The 22,240-nt window shown below is 35.6% G+C and overlaps 1 protein-coding gene across 5 annotated transcripts in view; it reads right to left on the bottom strand.

The window, feature by feature from the left end:
- The window catches only part of tox2 (TOX high mobility group box family member 2), a 124,573-nt gene extending 103,699 nt beyond the window's left edge, over positions 1–20,874 (bottom strand). For 4 of the 5 annotated variants that reach the window (XM_044122003.1, XM_044122004.1, XM_044122007.1 and 1 more), the window contains exon 1: positions 2,025–2,587. In XM_044122003.1, the coding sequence (XP_043977938.1) occupies positions 2,025–2,117 (93 nt within the window). In that variant the 5' untranslated portion in view covers positions 2,118–2,587. Of the gene's footprint in view, positions 1–2,024; positions 2,588–20,709 lie in introns of those variants that run through there. The other variant, XM_044122005.1, reaches the window with a different exon arrangement.
- Positions 20,875–22,240: the final 1,366 nt, after the last annotated feature.

Here is a 22,240-nt window from a genome sequence, read left to right as displayed (position 1 = left end):
ACATCACACTTTGCGGTGCTTTTCTCCAGCAGGGACGAGAAAGCTAGTGAGAGTTGATGGAAAGGTAAATAAAGCCAAGTAAAAGTCAATCCAGGAGGAAAACCTGTTATATGTTACAGGTTTTCCTGTGAGTGGGTCATAGTTTTATCTTTGAGCAGGACCAGGACCTTAAACATGCAGTTTAAGGTCCTGGTCCTTAAATTGCAAACTCAATAGTCTGGCCTAGATCCAAATCTAAAACAGAATTTATGCCAAAGCTTGAATACTAAATTTCCCAAAATAAATACAAAAACAGGCCACACTTTTCAGATAATTTATAATGTATAACATGTATAATTTTCAAAGAGAAAATTATACATGTAATTTTCATTCCCTCACCAGTGTAGACTATAACATGGTGCTCTATCACATACAATTCCAATAAAATACACTTTTCTAGTTGCTATGTCACAAAACGTGAAATGGTTCCACAAGTATTGACACTTTGCAAGACATTGTATATCTGCTGCTAGACTGTGCATGACTACTTTAAGAGCATGTCTTCCACATTTACTTGAATAAACCTGACTGAATGTTGAAATTTAAAAATAAGTCAGATGTCCATTCAGGTCCCAGGTATTAAAATACATTTTTGATGTTTTATCACAGTGAAGGGTAGGCTTATATTGCTATTTAATGACTGAGGTTGGCATTATACATGGTAAGAAGGGTCAGTAATCCACTCATAAAAGTTTGTCAAGCAATCAAAAATCTCTTCACTAGGAGTGTTTGTGTGTGGATGACAGAATGCAACTGTATGTATCCAGGTAGTTGACCGTGTGTATGAACAGGGGAGATTAACAATTCAAATACTGCACTGTGCTATAATGTTTCACATGTATCACCTTGTCATCAGCAAATGTTAACGGCCTGCTGACTTCTCCCCAGGTCCTAGGGCAAGCAAATTCTTAAGAATGATTGTGGATATATCTCCCCATAATACCTTTTAATAGTTGTTTGCACAAGTTTTACCTTGACCACGAAATTGAAGGAGCCTTTAAGTGACTTTTACTTCTAGGTTTGGTGTGCATGTACATTTGTTTCTTGTAAGGATAATACTAAGCAATTTTTTTAGTTTCACAAATATACAATCGGAAAAAATTCAGAAAAGGACCTAGGAAAAATTAATGTAACTATTTTATAGAGGAAAAATCATTATTCCTGAGCTTAATTTGAATATCTTGTGTAAAACTTGTTTATTTTGAGACGCTTTGAAATTGTTGAGAAGATAAATACAAACGCTTGATTTAAAAAGAAAATATTATTGTAAAAATCTCAGTGGTGGCCGCTTAACTTGGATCATCTCTTTAAAAAAAATTAACCACTGTTCTTTTGTTTTTGTTTTTCTGCTAAAGTTCTAATAACCATATGCAAGAATGTGCTAATAGATTTCAGCTTAAAAAAGCCGTGCAGTTGTAACCTTGGGTCTTTTCATATGGCTCAGATGCAAACGATACCACGTTTCGAAATGTTGGTAACTGTTTATTACTGTGGGCAAATCATTGCCATCTGCGAACTCGTTCGTGGCAGACATGAGTATAATTTACGCAACTGAGTGAGATAAGTTATAATCATTCAGGGAAGTTAAAGCGCAAACTCACACACATCCAATGTTTCGTTCAGTTTGATCAGAGAAGCAGTGCCTGAAAAGAGAGCGGTGCGCTCCAACTCTGCTTCCATGGCACAACAGTGATATAAAGACGACATTAAAACAAACTGCAGATGAAGAAAAATGCATGAGCGCGATCTCAAAGCAGGTGTCAATGACAGCAAATATGAAATGGAAACAAATAAAAGTTTAATAAAAGCTTGCTGCAGCCTGACATTTCATGGCACGTTTATCCCCAGGGAAACAAAAGTGCAGCGCAAGCCCAACCTCAGTGCCCAGTGCCTCATTACAAAGCCATGTGTAACCAATACACGTTTGCGCGCTTGCACTTGAAACTGACACATCTCGGTCGACTTTAGTAGAGTTAATTGTTTACCTTGTTGGAATGATAATAGTCCAGCCCGGAGTCAGTCGGTAACGTACATGAACCCACGCTGGAAGGGGGAGCTGGATAAAATCTTACGTCCATCTCAAAGAGCGCAAAACTGACGGCATGAAAGCGTAGCTCCAAAGGAAAAAAAAAAACTGTGCAATGTCTCTCTCTCCTGCACACTCTCACACACACGCACACAGTCTCTCACCCTTCTGTGTTGTGTGTCAAACCGGGCAAAAAGTACGACAAATGGAAGAAAAAGGATTCTCTCCAGACGTTCAGTTTCTACATCCGTTCTAAAGATACTTCAGTACTATATGGACATTCAGCACAATGATGCTGCACGATATCTAACATCCCTATAAAGTTCACTAAGGGAGATGGAGGAAATGATGGGAGCGTCGCCGCCACAGTGGTCTCAGAAACTAAGAAGCAGGACAGTTAGTGAAGTTGTTGGAGCCGAACCGAGGCGGGCTGTGCTGCAGGTAAAGATGCAGGAATGGAATTGTCAGCGGTCGCTCCCAAAGCGCCCGTTCTCCCTTCCAGCTTTCCAGACGCTCTGAAGCTTCGTCATGTGGGAGCGCTCTAATGCTCTTTACGCATCCATGCGTTCCCGTCCACTCAACTGCTACTCGGCTGCGACCTCTACCGGTCAGATGGAAGGGAGGGAAACATACTGAGTTGAGCGGTTGATTGAACGTTTAGGTTGGACAAAAAAAATGGCTTTCAATTTCCAGGATGGGGAAATGTTTGCTAAGTCCTGGAAAAAAGCTATCTTAATGTAATTTATAGCTTGTCTCAGTCTAAACAGACTGATTTAAAGAATTTTACTCAGCTTCTTTTATGCTGAATAAATGAAGCATACATCTTATTGAAGATTTAAGTACTTCAATAATACTTAAATCTAAAAGACAAACAATAAAAATGTGCCTAGATGTAGCTAATATTATGAAGCCGAATATTTCTACTTAACGTGTGCCCAGTATCCAGCAGTTTAAAAATTACAATCTTACAATAGCTTTACTTGGGCTTGTTTTTCTTTTTTCCGTAAAAAAGAATTCACATCCCTTTCACATTTTGACTTTTTAAACCCAATTGTCAGTGTATTTTATTAGGTTCTTATGCAATATACCAACATAGAGTTGCGCAATATAATTACGTGAAACAAATTTTGGCATTATCTGTGGCCATTTTCCCTGCTGAAGAAAGGTGCACCCCCATCCCACTGCCACTACCATATTTCACTATACAGATGTGTTCAATAAAGTTCAGTGTTAGTTTAAAGCACGAGATAGTCTTTTACATATAGGCCAAGAATTTCCAATGATTGAAATTCATCTCAACCCAAAGTGAACCTCATGTTTCCAAAATGTCTCTGTTTAAACCACGAGTGCTGCAGAATGCAAGTAAAGACACAAGGGACCAAATGTTGCAATTTAAACCAAACCAGTTGTGATACAAACATGTGTAGTGATGTACACCAAAAGGACCAATCATATATATATATATATATATATTACAAAGGTAAGCTTAAATAGACATTCATAACAATAAAATTACATATTTATTAAAAAGCATGACCCTTTAAATATAGAAAAAATCTTCCCAATAGAAAAATATTATGTATATTTCCAAATAAAAATATTAAAATGTGTTATGCAGTCATATCAAAATCTATCATTACCTTACATGTTCAATTTTGTTTACCACAAATAGAGAATACGAGGCTCATGCAAAGCTCTGTTTGATACATTGTTTTAAACAGTTTTGCCTTACAGCTATTTTGTAAATGTTCCTTATGCTTGTTCTTTTGTTGTATGTATGTATGACAGCAGGCAGGAGAATGCATGCTGAGAAGAGACGCGATAGCTTAGATAATATGCTTTGCAACTCTGCTTCAATTTTGACCCTTGCGCACACAATCACATTTACACACCTGGATGATTACAAAACACACTCACACAGCAGCCAGCACAACAGGAAGTGCCCACAGAACAATGTCTAACCAGAGTTGCAGAAAGGTATTGAAAGGAAAAAATATAACCTCACTCCCAGAGAAAAGTGTCTCACACTGGGTTTAAGAATAGGGTGGTGTTATTTACTCAGTCATTTTTGTCTTTAAAGTGTTTTTGCACAGCAGAGCTACATGTTAGTTACACACTCCTGACAAAATATGTGCACGTGCGTGCGTGTGTGTGTGTTTTCTCTTCCTCTGCTTTTGGTCCATGCTTTGGCTTTGGCTTTGTGTGATAGTGTGTATGTGTTAACCAAACTGCCATTGTCATCCCAGTGGGCGACTTGTTGGCCCCCTCAGGACTCAGCCTCGGTGGATGTTGCTATTACACGGCATGGTGGCTTTGGCCTTGGGATGTGAACCTGCTTTAATGCAAAGCACAGATGGGTTGCACCATGGGCTTGCTGTTGTGGTCCATCATCAACTGCCAGTTCAGGCTGTTGTACCTCCAAGCTCATAAGGTTAACCGTCACAAGGACACTGATTTCTTCTCTCTCTTTTTTTGCCTATGATTCACTGTTTGAGTGATTCTTTACTGTCTGTCACTTTCTGTCACAGTGTCACTAGTCCAACCAACCTCCCTCTCTTCCTCTTTCTCGTTCTGTTACTGCAGAAGATACAGTACACAGGGGTATTTGGCACATGTAGACTTGTGGCTTCATTGGAAAGGAATGTGTTTAGTTTTGTGGAGTTTTGAACACAGGCCAGTGACAGGAGAAATTGTGCCATGTCGAAAAAAAATTGTGGATCAAAAACTTACAAATAAAAGAGCCCTGGTTACAGGGAAAAAGACAGTCAGCAGCAAGAAGATGATATACGGATGCAATGACTTATTACAGTACAGTTATCATGGCTATAGAAGGGGATATGACAAGCAGAGTCTATAGTCTGTAAGTCTATAGAGAATTTTCCAATGTCTTATGTAAGTTATATTATTTAGAGTTCTCTCAATGAATACTATCATCTGTTCAAAGTTATTAGAGGAAAAACTGTTTTTATTGTAATGGAAAGTGTCCCTGCTATGTCATTAGAAAAGAAATGGAAAATATGCAGCATTTTTTCCTGTTAACTGTTATTATCCTGCCACTAATTAGATGATGTCAGCAAGAGCTGACTTTATAAGGGACTTTATATTATTTTGCCCTAAAATGATTTATGGGAATTGCACACAGAGTAAGAATAGATAAAAGCATGTTTATTTTTACAAAAGCAAATTATTCTTTTGAAAAGCAACCACTCTTTCAGTTCGAGATTGTGTCTTCAACAAAACGTACATTTACTCAAACACCAAGTACAAGCTTTCCTGTTTCCTGTTCTGTCATTACAGCACAAATGTATTACTATTACCCTCACAGACTTACATTTTTATTTGTTTAAACCAGAAAGTCTGTTGTTAAAAGGATATGAAATAGAAATCTGTGAAAGATTATAAAGTGATATAAAACTTGAACAATTTGATTATTTAAAAAAAAAAACTATCTGGTTAAAATATTTATACAGTTATAAGTTTTTATTTGAATTATCCTAATTGGCATTATAGCAAACAAATGCTTCTGACCAGGGTTTTTTGATTTTTTCCATTTTCACAGAGTTGCCTTTGAGGAGCTCCTGATATTTAAGTTTGAAAGGTATCATCAATAAACAATGGCATATAAATATTTTTCAAATATTCCTTTGGACTTTTTCACTTTTCATCCTGCTGCAATCACAAATTTAAATTTATTTTTCTAGGTTCCTTGGGATGAAACAACACAAAGTTTTGCATGAAAATCGGTGGCATTGGTATTTCCCTTTATTTTGATACCTCTAGATAAAATCCACAATTGCCAGTTACCCAATTGAGTCCGACTGTGTGTAATTTAGGTTGTTATGTGAATCCCCCAACAATTTGTTGGAAAACATTAGAAAACAAAACATATTACAAAGATCAAGAAACACATCAGACAGGCCAGGGGCAAAGTTTAAACCAGATTTAGGTCATAAAATGATCCCAAGCTTTGAACATCTCAGGGAATGCTACTCAATCCATATTCCAAAAATGAAAAGAGTATAGCAAAGCTAACAAACCATGGCCTCCATCTAAAATGGGGATTGAAAGCAATAATCAGAAAAGCAGCCAAGAGGCCATGCTAAATCTGGCAGCTGTGTGGAACAGTAGCAAGAAAACTAGGAAAAATATTGATGAAAGAAAGTGTCAAGAAGTGATGTTTACAGTTTGCAGGAAACCATAGTGGGAACACTGCAAAATTTTCTGCTCATATGAGAAATACTGTGTGGTGAAAAATTAAAAAATCAACTGAAAATCATCATCCCCATTACAAAACAAGCAGGCTGCATCATGCTAGGGAGATGCACACACTCTAGCCAACCAGTTGAGGCACCGGTTGGCTAGAGTGTGGGCATCATGTACAGAGGCTGTAGTGCTTGATGCTGTTGTCCAAGGCTCGATTCCGATCTTGGGCCATATGCTGCTGGTCTTCCCTTTCACTTTCCTCACTAGTTTCTGTGAGGAAAGTGGCTACAATTTCAGGCTACTTGGAACTTAAAAGAAATCTTCTAAATATTCCTCTGTTAAAATCCAGAACTAAATCTAAATAAGAATATGAAATGGGAATTTCTGTCTTTAGATGTGCAAAGCTGGACAAGACATCCAAAAAGACTTTCGGGTTTAATTGCAACAAAAGTAGCTTCTGCAAAGGATTAACTCAGGGAGCTGAATCCAGATCCATAGGAAATTTTAGGGTTTTATTTGTAAGAATAGATAAATATTAATATATCCCAACAAGTTGAAGTTGAAGTTTAAAGTTGTGACTTTGCGAAATATGAAAGTCACCAACAAGCTCTCCCTTCTGGTCTCACTAAGTTATTTCTATTTATCTGAATTTTTATTTTCAACAAAGTCTCCAAAATTACCACTCATGCAGCAGCACGTACCTCAGTGATGACTGATTTTCCCTATAAACTCAGTAAAATTACAAAAATAAAGAACCTTGGTTAATTTATGATCCACAATATCTCAGGGAAAAAATAGAGCTTGTTCTAGGAGTAGTCATTAACAGGGAAAAGGGGACCTATTTGTCACCAGTAATAAAATTTCAGGAAAGGTACTAGAACAATAATCGAAAAAGAAACAAAGTGACAATCTGTTTAAAACAGGAAGCACAGTCAAATGTTCAGGTTCAGTGTGCTGTGAACCCATTAGCCCACCCCACTCTTATTCTAATAGTTGTGCTGTTTTTGGGATTGCGACTAACCTGAAAAACCAGATCGTTTGACACACTAAACCATCTGGGAAGTCATCTGCAGAAGCAGTTTTAAAAAATGAAAAGATTTTTAGAAAAATTCTTGGCAGGTGATTGGATGAACCATCTGTGCAGCATCCATACCAGCTAGGACAGTTGGTAACTCAAAGTCTTTCAGAAAAGAGAAAGAAAAAAAAATCTTCTTCAAAAGGATCAAAAATATGAAAAAGAAAAAGAAATGCATCCATATCTGTGAAGCTTTCTACTATAAATTGAATTCATCCATACCTCAGAGGTTTTGATTTCCCCCTCCTTTGTATGAAGAAGAGCACATTAGGTTACTCTCTCATCTGTAACAAATAAGCAACAAATGAGTTATGCAAGTGCTATTTAATGTCACTATAATAAGAGCTTCAGTTCCCTGCTAGTTATGGAAAGTGAAGCTGTCAAGGTGTGGTTTTGTCAAAAGTACAAGATGTTTGTTGTTGAGCACTTTAAATAAAATATTAATGTTTAAAAATACTCAAAGCTCTCAGTTTTATAAAATCCCACCAGGACTTTCATGAATCAACTTCTCTCTTTTCAAACAAGGTCAGTATTGTCTATTTTTGTTTTATACCTTTTGGAATATAAATTTTAAGCCACATTTCTTTTGTTTAGCATTCTCTTTTTTAATAGAACTACATTGCCTCGATCCACAGATAGTTATTCCATATAAGGCTGTCCTGAGCACTGCAAACATAAAACTGATGGTAAACAGGAAATAGTTCAATAGGTCCACTTGAGCAGAGAGATGACTCATTAATGACCTGAATCTAAACAAAAAAAGCACACTGTGTCTTCCATGTTACACATAAGAAGCCTGTTTGTAGGAAAAATAATAAAAATAATAAAACACTCGGAAACAGTTTATGCTAAAATAAGATTCAACCTGCTTTGATTTGTGTCATTTGTGTTCTGTGGATCACTTTGTTAAAGAGAAGCCTGTGAACAGGCTTTTTAAATGCCTCTATGGATGACTTTGCCTTTGACTTTGCCTCTCATACAATGAATTTCACTTTATGCCAATTTAGGCTGCATCAGAGTGGTGCGGAGGTGATTAATTTTCCACTTTCACATTTCCACTCAGCTCCAGCAACATGAATATAAGCCCATCCAGGTCAGTAATTTGACTTCTTTTTCTCCATGTTCGTAAAATGATGTCTGTTTATCTTTTCCAAACTACGCAGGTACGATCATAAACAGAGGATGGCAAAATTTATTTAAATTGGCCACAACTGTCAGGACAAACAACAAAAATGATAACATGAGGGGCTAGTGAGATAGTATTCTGGGTATCAAGGTACCATTATTGCTCCAGATCCGACCTTCTACGTCTCAGTACATTTGTTTTGTTTCAATCTTCCTTGCTTTTTATCATAGATAAAACTTAATGACTGTTGTGCAAAGTGACATTTCTGTATTTTCTTCATTTCAAGTCAGGTAGAGTTCTGGTCAGATGTGTACATACTCTCATTATTGACAGGAATTAAATTGGATCTACTTGTAATGGATTAAAATGGTTCTTTTCACAGGGTACATTGATAAATTGCTTCAAGAAGTAACAATTGCAACATTTATTGTGAATTTGTATAATCCACACAAGAACAAAATTAATCGTAAATGCTCAAACATATTCATCAGATTACCCCAACATCATTTAAATAAATGATGCTGAGAAAGTTGTACCTTGACCACACACTTCTAAATGCACACATGGCCTGTCTTCTTGTTAGAATGTGTGGAGTTTATTTGTTGGTTTCCAAGCAGAGACCTGGCCTTTGACCATCTTTCACATTTTTTCCTAAGGTTGAGGTTAAGGCTTTCAGAGCGGCTTTAATGAAACCTTCTAAAACTGGCTTTGATGTGGGTTTTGAAACATTGTGTGGCTGGAATGTACAACTGTTTGCAGTAACAACCTTGTAAGGCTCAAGTCTGTCATAGTCTTAAAGATCCTGAAACAACAATACCACAGTCAACAGAGAAGCAGTTTAGTATTGGCCAAGTAAAAAAAAAAAAACTGCTTCAAAATCATTCTTGATGCTTGTATGAAATCTGCAGATGCTACACGGACAAATGTAATGCTTTCTGAAGAAAGGCTTCATGTTTAGATAAGTAAAAAGTTGACTTATTTGGGTTCAGAAACTAGAGTGATGTTTGGAGATGAAAAAGCTGCAATATGTAACTTTTACAATGACTCTATGTGTTGACTGGATAATATGAGAGATCATTTGTGAAAAGATTGAGCTCCTCCACCTCCTCACAGTGCTCCCCTTGCTATCTGCAGAAATACACTGCTCCCAGTCAAAAACAACCATTCAGAGCCAGGAGGTAGGTCTTAGCGCTGTCAGTCATTCTTATGTATGCTCTGCTCAATGTGCTAATGGCGGAGAAACAACTTACCATTTCAGAAAAACTGTTTATCTGCCGTCCTGGTGGCCATGCTTACTAACCTGAGCATGCATGGCAGACTCCATTTTGGGGAACTATCTGTAGACTAGCAGAGAGCAATGGGAACTGTGTGAGCAGTGTGTACACAGGCATGATCAACAGCACTAAGACCGTCCTCTGATTGGTTCTGACCAAACAGAATGACAGATGACAGTAGGACCACAAAGAGGAGACAGAGGAGCTTGTTTTTGTTCTTTTTTTTTTTACAGATTATCATGCCACACTGTCACAACATCTCAAAAGTTTTAATCAAGATGTAAAAAACATATTTTCTGTAAAAGTTATATACTGCAGCTCTAAGCATTTAAAGCTAAGAACACTGTACTAGCTGTCATGCAAGGTGGTGGTAGCATCATATTGAGAGTTTGTTTGAGAGTTAGTGGCGGTGGTGGATTCATTGTACAAGTGGATAGAACAGTGAAGAAGGCAGCTAAAGCTTCCTGAAATTGATTATGATTTTGTTTATCTTCAAATCGACTGCTTGACTGGAAGTGTTACAACCCAAGGACACAAAACAGTTTCAACTGTTTTGAAAATGAATTGACCATGGGTAAAGTTGAGTCACTGCCAGAAAATCAGCTAATTTCACCAAATTCTGACTGGTATAAATATATTGCCAAAATGCTGTTGAAGGCTACAAAAGCAGGTATCTAAGGTGCAACTTTTTGGGGGAGGGAGGGGACTCATTGTGTAGATTTGGGAAAATCTATAGCAAAATTCAAACTAAAGCTCTGCATTATTCATATAAAAAACTATTTGAGCTACATGTTGCTTCAAGGGTCTACACTGAAAGGAACAAAACGTAGTATGAAATACTGTTGATTATTTGATGGATGCATGCTTCTGTCATGAACTGTGTGAGTAACACTTCAAATGAATAACAAAAAGAGAGTTTCCAGACAGGTGTTAAAATAAACTTTATGGTTGTTCCAAAATAACAACAATGGTGTAGCTAAAAACATTTTGCAGAATTTGCAGTTCTGTTCATTAAAGCCCAGTTTAGTCTTGTATCAAACCTTGTGTAAAGAAATTGTGTGTGAAAGAGTCTGTGAGACTGTGGCAGGCACACCACAAAGGGCTTTTTACTGTTGAACCTTTGCTAACCTTTTCTGGCAACTGACATTCAATAATGAGACTATGTTGTCTCTTGTTCCTTTGGACAATCGTCCATTGAAACAAATGTCATTCACGGACTACGTTCCGCCCTCTGCATGACCCTTTTCCATATTTGTGATTAGCTGAAGTTGATTTTCTCTAAATGAAAACCAACCAAATTCATTATTTATTGTTGATTTTGAATGTATTTTTCTGAGACTATAAATCATATATTGCCAATGATAGATAGTCCTGTTAAATAGAAAAGTTGTGTTTTATGGTATAACTTTGCTTATGTGACATGTATTTCAACAAAATCTCACTCTTGAATCTAACCAACTTATTTCCTAAATATAAAGCAGTGGACATTTTCTGTTTCATTGTTACAAAACAACCCAACATCTCCTGTTTTAGAGTACTTTTAATTACAGAAATGGTCATTTTAACTCATGTTTTTCAAATCCATTACGCCTTCATTTTTTCATACCTCTCTTGAATAAACCCTCCTCTTTATCATCCTCTCATTTCCCGACCTTCTACTTATGTTGCACATGAGAAATAAGAGGGGGGATGGGGCTGAAGATGAATGAAACAGAGAGTGGGGAATGAAAGGGAGTTGGAGGGGAAAAAGAGAAGAGAGCAAGATTGGGGAAAAATGCCCTTTGACTGGATTTAAAAAGTCTGTGGCATTTCATTTTCAGAGAGAGGGGAGCTTCATCTCCTTCAGATCCTTTAAGGGCCAACCTAATTGATTAATGTTTCCATCTCATTGCAAAATGGAGGGGAGGGGAAAGCGACTTAACTGGAGCCTTTCACAATCTAAAGTCTTAAAACAGAACCAACACAAAGACAGACGATGACAGAATGAAAGACAGAGTGATGAAATAAAATCTAAAATTCCAGTGCATGAGTAAAATATGTTGAAGGTCAAAATTGCCACAAGAGTACTCTCAACATAGAGGTAGAGTGTCATGTTTGAACCACCATACAGCATAATCTTTTTGTAATTAAATAACTCATTCATTGTGGCAAATGATGCATGTGGTTTCACAAAAATGCTGCATGTGTTTCAGCTCCTCTCACGGCATACAGACAGTTACTGGATTTAAAAATTAAATGTAAGAAAATCTACCATCTAACACTTCTGTTCATATTCATAACTTGATAATTTAATACTTTGAAGAGGTGATGCACTTCCTGATCAGGAAAAAGTATCACATTTTCCACTTAATGACACAAACCTATGCCAATTTCAAGCTTTTCCTACTTATGATCCGAGGTTAAAGGAACAGAAAGATCATTGCACTGAAACAGAATTTATGGAAATTCATGGGAGTTCACAGTCACCTAAAATTATGGAGCTGTGTATATTCAATTCCAACCTGATCAACCTGGTGAGGACAAAATTCTCTGAATTTTCTCACTGAAAACGTAATGTGATTATTTGCCCTTTTTACATGTTTCTGAGAGCAGCATGAAAATATTTAGATATCGTTGAGCCCGTGAGCGTTTTCCAGTCACAAAACAAAACCAGCGGAGAGAAGCCAAAACAGTGGTGACCTTTCCCCAACACGGTATATTAAATATGAAAGGTCAGCTCAGATTGTGGGGGAGGGTAGCAGTGGTGTCTTGCACTGAGCAGACAGACAAAATACTGTAATATCTACCAGGCAAATCCCAGTGGTTTCCTTCAGAGGTCATTTGAATGTGAAGGGAAAAAGGCAAAAACAGAAGTCAGAGAAACACACTATAGCTATGTTCCTTGTCTGCTCTTGAATTTGAGATCTACACTCCACACTGCAGTACAGTAGACTGGCTATTTTCATAAGCCCTTAATAATCCCTCCACTCTTCTTGCATGCCTGTGCTAACATCTGTTCCACTTTTGGAGTCAGAAATATTGTAATTTAATATAATTTGTGGTTATTTGTTAACCGTAAAATGCAACCTCTGCAATAATGGCCATAAAAATGATTTCCATTCACTGTAATTAACGCCCTGTCATATAATTCACATCCTCTGAAAAGAGAGTCGGCTATTTAACTGCCAATCCCTCCATTCAATGTTGGAACGCAAGCAGTAACAAAACAAAACAAAATTATCACCTTTTTATGATTGTAGATGCCTTTTCACTAAGAATTAATGTCATTTACTAGAGGGACACATCTGTGTCCTCATCAATGTAGTATTTAAAATGGATAGCACACAGAGAATGAATATTTAGATGTAAAACAGTCAAGTTAAGTTTTTGTTAATTTAGCATCTGTTTTATAAACTCTGGTTTCACTTCAAGGACTCCAATCCAAATCCAGAAAATTTGTTCAAACAAGAGAGAGAAGAGTAAAAAAAACACTTACACACAGGGGTAAATAAAAGATATGTTGCCAGTTGTGCAATTTAGCATGACTTATGGTTTATCTCCATCACTTGAGATGAATCGTACATTTTGAATGTAATAAAATGGGTAATATTATTGACACAATATATTGGCACAGAATAACACTTCAGCTAATTACATGCGAAATTAGTGTGATTACCATAAAATGCCTTGCAAAATGCAAGGTGGCTTGACAAAGTATAGAATCAGAGAATGCAAATGCGTACCACACATATGAAAAAATGTTATTTACATTTTGAGATAATGTATTTTTTCTTTTTATTTTACAGTTACATCATGTTTTTTGTAATAAAATAAATAATACATTTTGACAAAATGTGAAACTGCAATGCTGTGTGAATGTTTTGCAAGGTGCTGTAAATACTGAACATGATCTAATGAAAGGAAATGCTAAATACATAACTTCAAAAAAAAGATCAAAGCTGTTCAGTTACTTTGTAGAACCCCTTTTGCTGTGACCTAGTTTCTGAAGGTCAGATTAAACCTACACTGTAAATGAAAATAATTCATTACAAATGCTAAATTGACTGCATTTAGGTTTTATTTGTCAGTGCAGAGTTTAATATTTCGAAGCTTATTTTGGAATAGTTGCAAAGTGAAATGTTTCAAGAAGTTGTAATGCTTCTCAATAACATTAATAACAGTCAAATACTTCACATAACGAACTATATATTGTTGCTAATGTGTAGCAGCTCATCCTGTTAGAGCTGCTACACAAAGCAAATACCTACTTTTGAGAAGTTAGGTGATGCAAAAGTGTTTTTTCTTGTGCCTATTCTCATGACAGTATAGTTATGATTTTAACATAAATCACATGAACATCATCGAAACTTGTTAAACATTTAATTACTAAAGTAACAAATTGGTTTCATCTGGGTTTGGTAATAGAACAGAGTGTTACATATTTTCTAACATCTTTGAGTTATAAAAACTGTTAGATATGATTGCTTTTTAGAGGCATATTCACATGTCAAGAACAAATAATGTTCTGGAACAAGTATTGTGATTGTCTATAATTGTCTATAACAAGCAAATAACCCAATTGTCTCCAACTTTTAATTTGTCAGACTTCGATTCAAATTAAATTTTGCCAAGAATTTGAAAAGATAAGAAAGATATGGATAGGAGAAATATAAACACACATTACAAATGATAATTAATTTGGTATTCAGTGATAATCAGAAAGGTTTATTAGCTCATGCTCAAAAATGTATCGGCCATCTGGAGAGTTTAGATTTGTTGCCTAGCCGACCTGTGACTCAGGCAGTGAGCCAGTTTGATATAACATGATATTTAAAATACCATACTGCGTCCTGATTTGACAAACAGCATTCGAAAGCTTTTTGGAAGTAAAAAATTAGACACAGATGGAAAGGGAAAAATTGTCACAAAATAATGTGTTTAAATTATGGATAAAACAAGAGAGACAGAGATGGAGTAGAAGTGTCAATTCTGAATTAAGTGTTCCTCTATTGCTCCCATTACTGAAGCATTATGGTTAAACTTTACAAGAAAGGGATAGTTCAGATCTTTTTAAGAAATTTTATTTGCTGTTTTTATGTTATGTGCTGCAGCGAGTAAAATTAAATCTGATGCTAGACCTCAAGCCACATTTGCTCCTGTATCCAAAAATTGTTTTTACATGAGTCCAGTTGTGAAAACATTAAATTCACATAGTAGCCATTAGACATCATGTCCTGTCAGGCGAAGATTTATTTTTTTCCTTTTCTTTTTGGGTAAAATTTTTCAGATGTGTTATGTGTTTCTTTTTCTTTTCAGATTGATTGTTCACATAATTGAGGTAACCATTTGTTGACTAATTGAATTGGCCACGGTTAACTTAGTTGGGCAAGTTTTCTTGATGGGTTTTTCTAGAAATTTTCCTGCATTCAGCTCTACTGTTAGCAGCTGGGAGTCCTTGAGAAGAGACATAACAGCAAGTTTGTTCATCCAATCAGTAATGGACTTTAATTAGCATGACAGCTGTCATATTAGCTAAACAAGATAATAAATTAATGGATTCCTCTTCTGAAGTACACCGAATTTGTAACAAAATGCATTGCTTTGGGCAGTAGTTCATGTTATGGACTTGTTTACATTAATCACACTTAATGCTTTTTGTTTAGTGATGACAACATAATTTTAATGCTGATTTGATTTTTAACTTAAAGGAACTTTTTACTTTGACTTTATTTGAAACAATTAAGTTAAATGCTGCATTGGTAACCTAGGTCTGATGTCACGATGCAAGCTTCACCAGTGACAAATCCTGCACTGACTGAGGTGCTGTGGTGATAGGGGTAGAGCACAACCAACATATGGAGGCATATGTTGGTTGTGCTCTACATATGTTTGGCCTGATAACCTTTGAAGTATGTCTTCTTCTACCCACTTTCCTGTTTAAATACTCTCAAATAAAGGTTGCCTGAGCCAAAAAAAATCTTTAAAAAGATTACTTCTTTTTTTAACTTCTTTATTTGAAGTAAACTAAATGACTCAAGTAAGACAGACTTAAATTTGTTCAGACGTATGAAAAAGTAAAGTTGGAAAAACTCAATTGACTTACTTATTACCAACTGAATCAATTCAATTACATTGGTTCAACTATTTTCATTTCTCAGCGTATAGCCATGTTCTTTAATGAAAGAGGCTGTGTTCCTGTGCAAGTGTTATTTTGATCTTTCCATTGAGTGAAACACAGCAGTCGTATTTATAGTTTGACAGCTTTAATATAAGAACCCAGTATTTTAGGTAGCAGTTATTTTTGGAATTGTTTTCAAGGCTTTTTAAACTTTTAAATTTGTAAAATAATTTAAGAGTGACAGAAGAAATTGTAGTAATATAAAACCTATCTGTTTGTATTTTTTTTTTCTTTGTAAATGGACAATAGATATTAATGAACAGAATATAAATATGCAAGATTATAGCCAGGGCTAATCTCCATCTCTAGTCTTTATGTGTTCAAGTTGATTGAGTGGTCTCAGCTACAGAATCAACAGAATAATATCACTAGTGTTGAAATCAACAAGTTTAAAAAAAAAAAAAAAAAAAAAAAAAAAAAGCTATTATAGGGATATAAAACTTATTTCCTAAAATAAATATTGAATTGGAAAGATCAATGAAACTTCCTACCAAATGTAGGATTCCAATCAACATTTCTCAAGCATTCCAGCATTAGTTTTACAAAACTTAATTTTATGAGGCAGAGTTATACAGAAGTTTAATTTTAATGTGTTTTTGACACATTTACAAGTTACTTTTGTTCTGTTCATTAAATCTCATCTTGCGGTTCCATTAGTCAAAAATTATTCTCTATAGATAAAATACTTTTTTTGCTGCCTTTATGGAATTGAAAACATTAATTATGAACATCTGAAGAACCTGAATAATCTTAATTTTCATCTCTCTGTATCTCACTTGTGACAGGAAGCATTTGCAACTGCAGCACATCACTTTAATTGTGGAGAAACCAGCGCCTTAGCAATACTAATCTCATGCAGTATAATCAAGGGCACTTTCTCACTGATTTTCTGAAAGCAGTTCCCAACAGCACAAAAGATGTATCTTAGTTTTTAGATAAGTGGAAAGAGGAGAGGATCTACAGATTTATACCATCTTGTAAAGTTACATAAGCCACTCTAGGCTCATGACATACTTAAATAAGCAAGGTTATGTAACAGCTCTATAACCGCACTTTACAATTGAGTTGCAAAGCAAGTTAGGTACGGGCACAGGAATTTACAAGTGAAGCAAAACATTGTACCAGATTCCTGCTTTTGTTCTCTGTGTGCATTAAGAAGTGTTTTCACATAAAAATAAAGCTACAGCTGTAAAGTATTCCCCCTCACCCTCCCTACTGCTGATGACTCACAGGAAGTTAAAGGGAAAAGTGAAAAATAAGTCAGAGCTGCACCAACACAAAGCATGCATGTGCATTGGGACACGTACAGACAATGCCCTGAGCATAAAAGAGGGACACAGAGATCACTGCCTTTGCTGTGTACCCATCTATTAAAAACAGAAGGTTACAGAGGGTGTGGTCGTGAGAGGCAGAAGTTATTTATCACAGTTCCATGGTACTGCGGCCCCTTATAAATTCAGAGTAGCGCCTGCTATGAGTAAACCCTTTCATAGACTCATTAATATTTGACAAAAAAACATGGCTTTTTTATTAGATGCACAATTTTACCATTTCTTTTCCCTGGTCTGATGTGAGACTTTTGCCACAGTGCATTACATGGTTTTGCTCTTATCTTACTCAGTTCAGTCACATAAATTCATGGATCTCATTTTCCTCCTTCAGTATGATTGACATCTACAGAAAAGAGGTGTTTTTCTCATCTCCGCTGTCAAAGGGGTTTTGCCCACCTTTATTGTTACCGTATTTACATGCATGTCTAATTTGTTTTAACCTCATTTTCCTTTGTTTTGCTGTGCAGTGTCTGAGATTTTATTTTTCCACCAAAGATAATGGAAAAGTAAAACCAAAGACAATGGAATCAAATCAACAGCATATTTTTGCAAGATGCACAATAGCAGAGTTGGTTGCACTGTCACCGTGCAGCAAGAAAGTCTTGAGTTCAAATCCAGAATTTCAGTCTTTCTGTATGAAGTTTGCTTGGAGTTTCTCCCTGTGCATGTATGGGTTCCTTCTGAATTTCCCGACTTCCTCCCATAGTCCAAAAGCATCACTCTTAGGTTGATTGTTTAGTTTAAATTGCACAAGACTGACTGGTATGAGAAACGCAAGGTAACTCAAGATGGTCTCAAATAAACTACTTTAAAACATCAAAGTTTGGAAGTGGTAGCCTTTCAGTTATGGTGTGCAGTTTTTACTGCCACACCTCTCTGATCTCCAAAGTCTGACTTTTTTTTTTTTTCTTTATGTGTCAAGAACATTTTGTTGTGACAGTTTCACCAAACACCTTTTTTATAGACACCCCACCCAAAAATACCTAAACTGTCTCTGGAGAGAAATCAATAGATGGTGTTCTGTTTGTGTCAGTATCACATTTGGTTTTGAAAGTGTTGTGATACCACATTGTTTGCTAGAGGGGAAGTACAGAGGGTGGGTGGATAGGCCAAGAAAAGAATAGAATTTCACTTTGAAAACTTCTGATAATTTTATGTTAAATGACCTTGGTTATGTTTAAAACCCACATATGGAAATTTTAAAGTTTTTGAAGTCTTAGTTTTTGTTATCTTGCAACCTTGCCCAGTTTTTGTAAGGTGGTGTAAATAGTCTTGTGAGCAGAAATGACATATCTAGACATACAGTTAAAACTAAATGTTAACATACAGTTTTAATACCTTACATACTTTAGGATTGCAAAACAATTCAGACTAGATAATTACTAGCGTAATTTTTTTTTTACTACCGGTACTTTGGATGTACAATTTAACATTTATTTTCATACTGTTTGATAAAATTACCTTTAATTCTGTATGACTTGGGTCACAAGCTTCTTGAAATATTTTCTTGGAGTTTTTGGTACACTCCTCAGGACTGAATTTTTTTACTTGAACTATCTTTTCACTTTGCTTCTGAGTGAACAGATTTCACTCAAAAACAATTCAGATGTCAGCAAAGAAATCTCATAATGAAACATGAGTTCAGAATAAATAAACATGACCAATGAGGAAGAAGCTATGGTGATAGCCATTGCATTTGTTTTGTCTTCTGTGTTTTTGATTCCCCTCCATTTTGCATAACCTCACTTTCTTATTGTCAACACATTGAACAGGCTGTGTGCTTGTTTCTCCTCAGGGAACACTTCACACTCTCTGATATCAGGTCAACACAATTCCACATGCTTAAAATCCCTGATATTCGTAATGGTCCGACGTCCATTTGAGATGACTAGATCACTCTTTAACACACCACACACAGCAGAGAAATCTCCTGAGATTATTTATAGAGACATTATGATAATCAGAGCATCCTTAATACTGCAGAAAAGTGAAGATTAGGTCAAAAATTAACATTTTCATCTTGCTATTTCAGCCAGACTTAAGAGGCATTTCAGTCCATTGGCATAATTGTCACAACGTCTTTTTTGTGTGTTCTTGGATTGACATACACAACTCTTACCAAAATAATGTCAATTGCTTTTTCCCAGAGGGTCAAAACAGATTGAATAGCTATTTTGTCCTCTTAATTAATAAATTATTATTTGAAAACTACTTTTTGTAATAGCTCAGTTTGTCTTTATTGAATTTAGTTTGAGCTAAATATTTTTTTTTTTATTTTAGGGCAATCCTGATTGACATAAAATAGGAAATTATTAGTCTGATTTAATTTCAGACTGTACCTTTCCATCCACTGTATATAACTTGAAGTTTTAAATTGTGTCTATAACAAATGTCCAGGTCCCTAAAGCTTTATAAAAAAATATGAAAATAGCTTTATATATATACTTTTTAAGGATACTTCTTTTTTAGGATATTTCTTGGCAAATATGAAAAAATATTAACTTAAACACCAAAGATGTATTTTCAAAGCAATTTGCACTCATAATGATGCACTATATAAGTATTGAACTATCTTCACAAACTCACTGTTAAATGCACATCATGATAGTATTTACTATTTTTCAGATATTTGCAAACTTGAGTACATACTCTATTAATTTCATGCATTTGTAATAGCATATTACTAACATAAGAATATGGAAATAACTTTAATCTATATAATAATTAATTCAATGACATAAAGGATCCAAGACAATCAGGATACACCTGATTAAAATACTAAGTAGGCCATCACATTTTTAAACCACAAAATTTAAACTAACAATGACAAAAAGGTTCTAAGATGATCAATTATAAAATAAAAGTTTCACTCTCAAAACGTTGCTAAATCACTTCTCATGAGCAAAAGCATTTTCTCAGTGGTGAACAAAGCAACTCAAACTCAAACTGCTCATATCTCACCTTCAAAAGGCTCACTGTAACATTTGCTTTCAGTCTATTATTCCTATCCATAATGTGCACAGGTGCAGCCTAATTCAATTGGAAGATCCTGCTGCGGCTGTACACAAATAACTTGTCTCCATGTTACCAGTAAAGCTGTTGTCATGGAGATGACAAGTCTTACATAAGCTCAAATGTATTTATGTACAAAACAAGTGTATTGTCTTCTTTGTGCTCATTTCATTATTTCATGTTTATACCCACATAGTTTAAACGTAAATTGATTTTTTGCCTGTCTTTTTCAGACATGCACTGCAGAAAGCATTGTATTGTTTTCAAAATGGTTAGCAAGGTATTAAAGATCTGCTCTCAGGCAGAGACATTTTATGCCATCTGCAAAAGTTGATAACGGTCGTCTGCATTTCCCCTTCGGTATCACTTTCATCTGTATCACTGTGACTTGCTGAGCTACAGCTTTGATATTAAAAGCTCAGATGTCTGGTTTCATAAAAAACAATGAGATGATTAGAAACCTTACCTTTCAACCAGATAGGCACCAGTAATGGAAAAAGCCTTTAGGAGCAAGAGGGAGGTTTCTTCATTCACCTAACCTTTAACCTCCTGACTGCTTCTGGATCCAGCGCCTAGCAGCTTTCAGCACAGGATTAAACAGTTATTGAAAGACAAGTGGCATGACTGACAACTGAAGGTTTCCTCCCTTGTCAGAAGGACCTCTCTTTCTGTCTAACCCTTTTCTTCCCAGCGCTTACAATTCACACTGTAGCATGACTTGAACAACTTCTGAATTCCTTCTGCTGTGAAATACAAGTAAAACTTTGAGAGCCCAACAATTCACACTGGCTGTCTAAAATGACTATTGTTCATGAAAAGTGGGAGAAAATTCATAAATAAACTATCAGTAATATGTTATGCTCTTCCTTTGCCATTTCTGTGCCTTGACAAGGCTTATTTCACCGTGCACATGTCCGGTCTGCATCAGTGCAGTCTCTAGCAGTCACTCAGCTTAAATGAGGGAATTTTCAACCTTAGTAAGACATGTAGGAGTGTGTACTTACTGTATGTTTATTTTAAGCCTTTAACTGTATTCAGCAGAGAATAAATGCTGGTGGTGAGTATCAAAACTACTTCAAACAAAAAGTTTGAACCAGCTCTGTTCAGTTATGATTTTCTTTGGAGAGCCCCTACAATCACATGCACAGCACTTTGTTTTGAAGTCAGATTGAGCAACATTAAATGAAGGTTCCAAAACCAATTATTTTAACAACTTAACAAATAAATCAGTTGAACAATCCTTCAAAAGTCAATTTTAACTTTGTATGATCTTCCTATCTGTTTTGTCATCTCTATTTCAAATAAGACCAAAACAAACATCTTTTTACTTCTCCAAATAAACATTTATTTAGCATCTACCATAAAACATCTGGCCTGCCTTGTGGTATCCAGGATGCCATTTTCTTCCTTGTTATCTTTATAAAAGAAAGCCTGCTATTTCAGATTCAATTCTATCCTATTTTTTTCCAAACTAACATCTTTGAAGTTCTTAATTGAGTAATTTATGCCTAATTTTGATATTATAGAACAACATGTTCTGTCTACCTATGTAAGTGTATATGTATCTACTTATTACGTACAGAATACAGACATTTTAAAATAGTCAATACTTGGTTGCCTGTTCCTCATTTTTTTTTATTGTTGGCCAGACATGAAACTGCTCAGCTGCAATCTGTGAGTTCCTGAGACGCTGAAGCGGGCTACTGTTGCCCCGTCTGCAGTTTTGGGTTAAATGTATAAGTGGCTCATTCAAATCATGTTTCCAAAATCTAAAAAGTCTTTCTCCTCCTGTTTTTAAAATAAGAAACCCATTAAGCAGCAATGGAAAAAGTTAGCATATATTAATAAAATTTGTATGGACACTCTGAGAATTTTTCTTGTAACAGAACTTTAAATTAACTGCAAAATTTATAAAATGTTAAAAAATCAACTGTAACCTTAACTGTAACCTGCTGTTAGAGGAATTGACTTCCTCCAACAACAGCTTCACTTTATAA

This window comes from Gambusia affinis, linkage group LG07 (genome assembly GCF_019740435.1).
Source record: "Gambusia affinis linkage group LG07, SWU_Gaff_1.0, whole genome shotgun sequence".
NCBI classification, from domain to species: domain Eukaryota; kingdom Metazoa; phylum Chordata; class Actinopteri; order Cyprinodontiformes; family Poeciliidae; genus Gambusia; species Gambusia affinis.
This window is presented reverse-complemented; position numbering and strand designations above follow the sequence as displayed.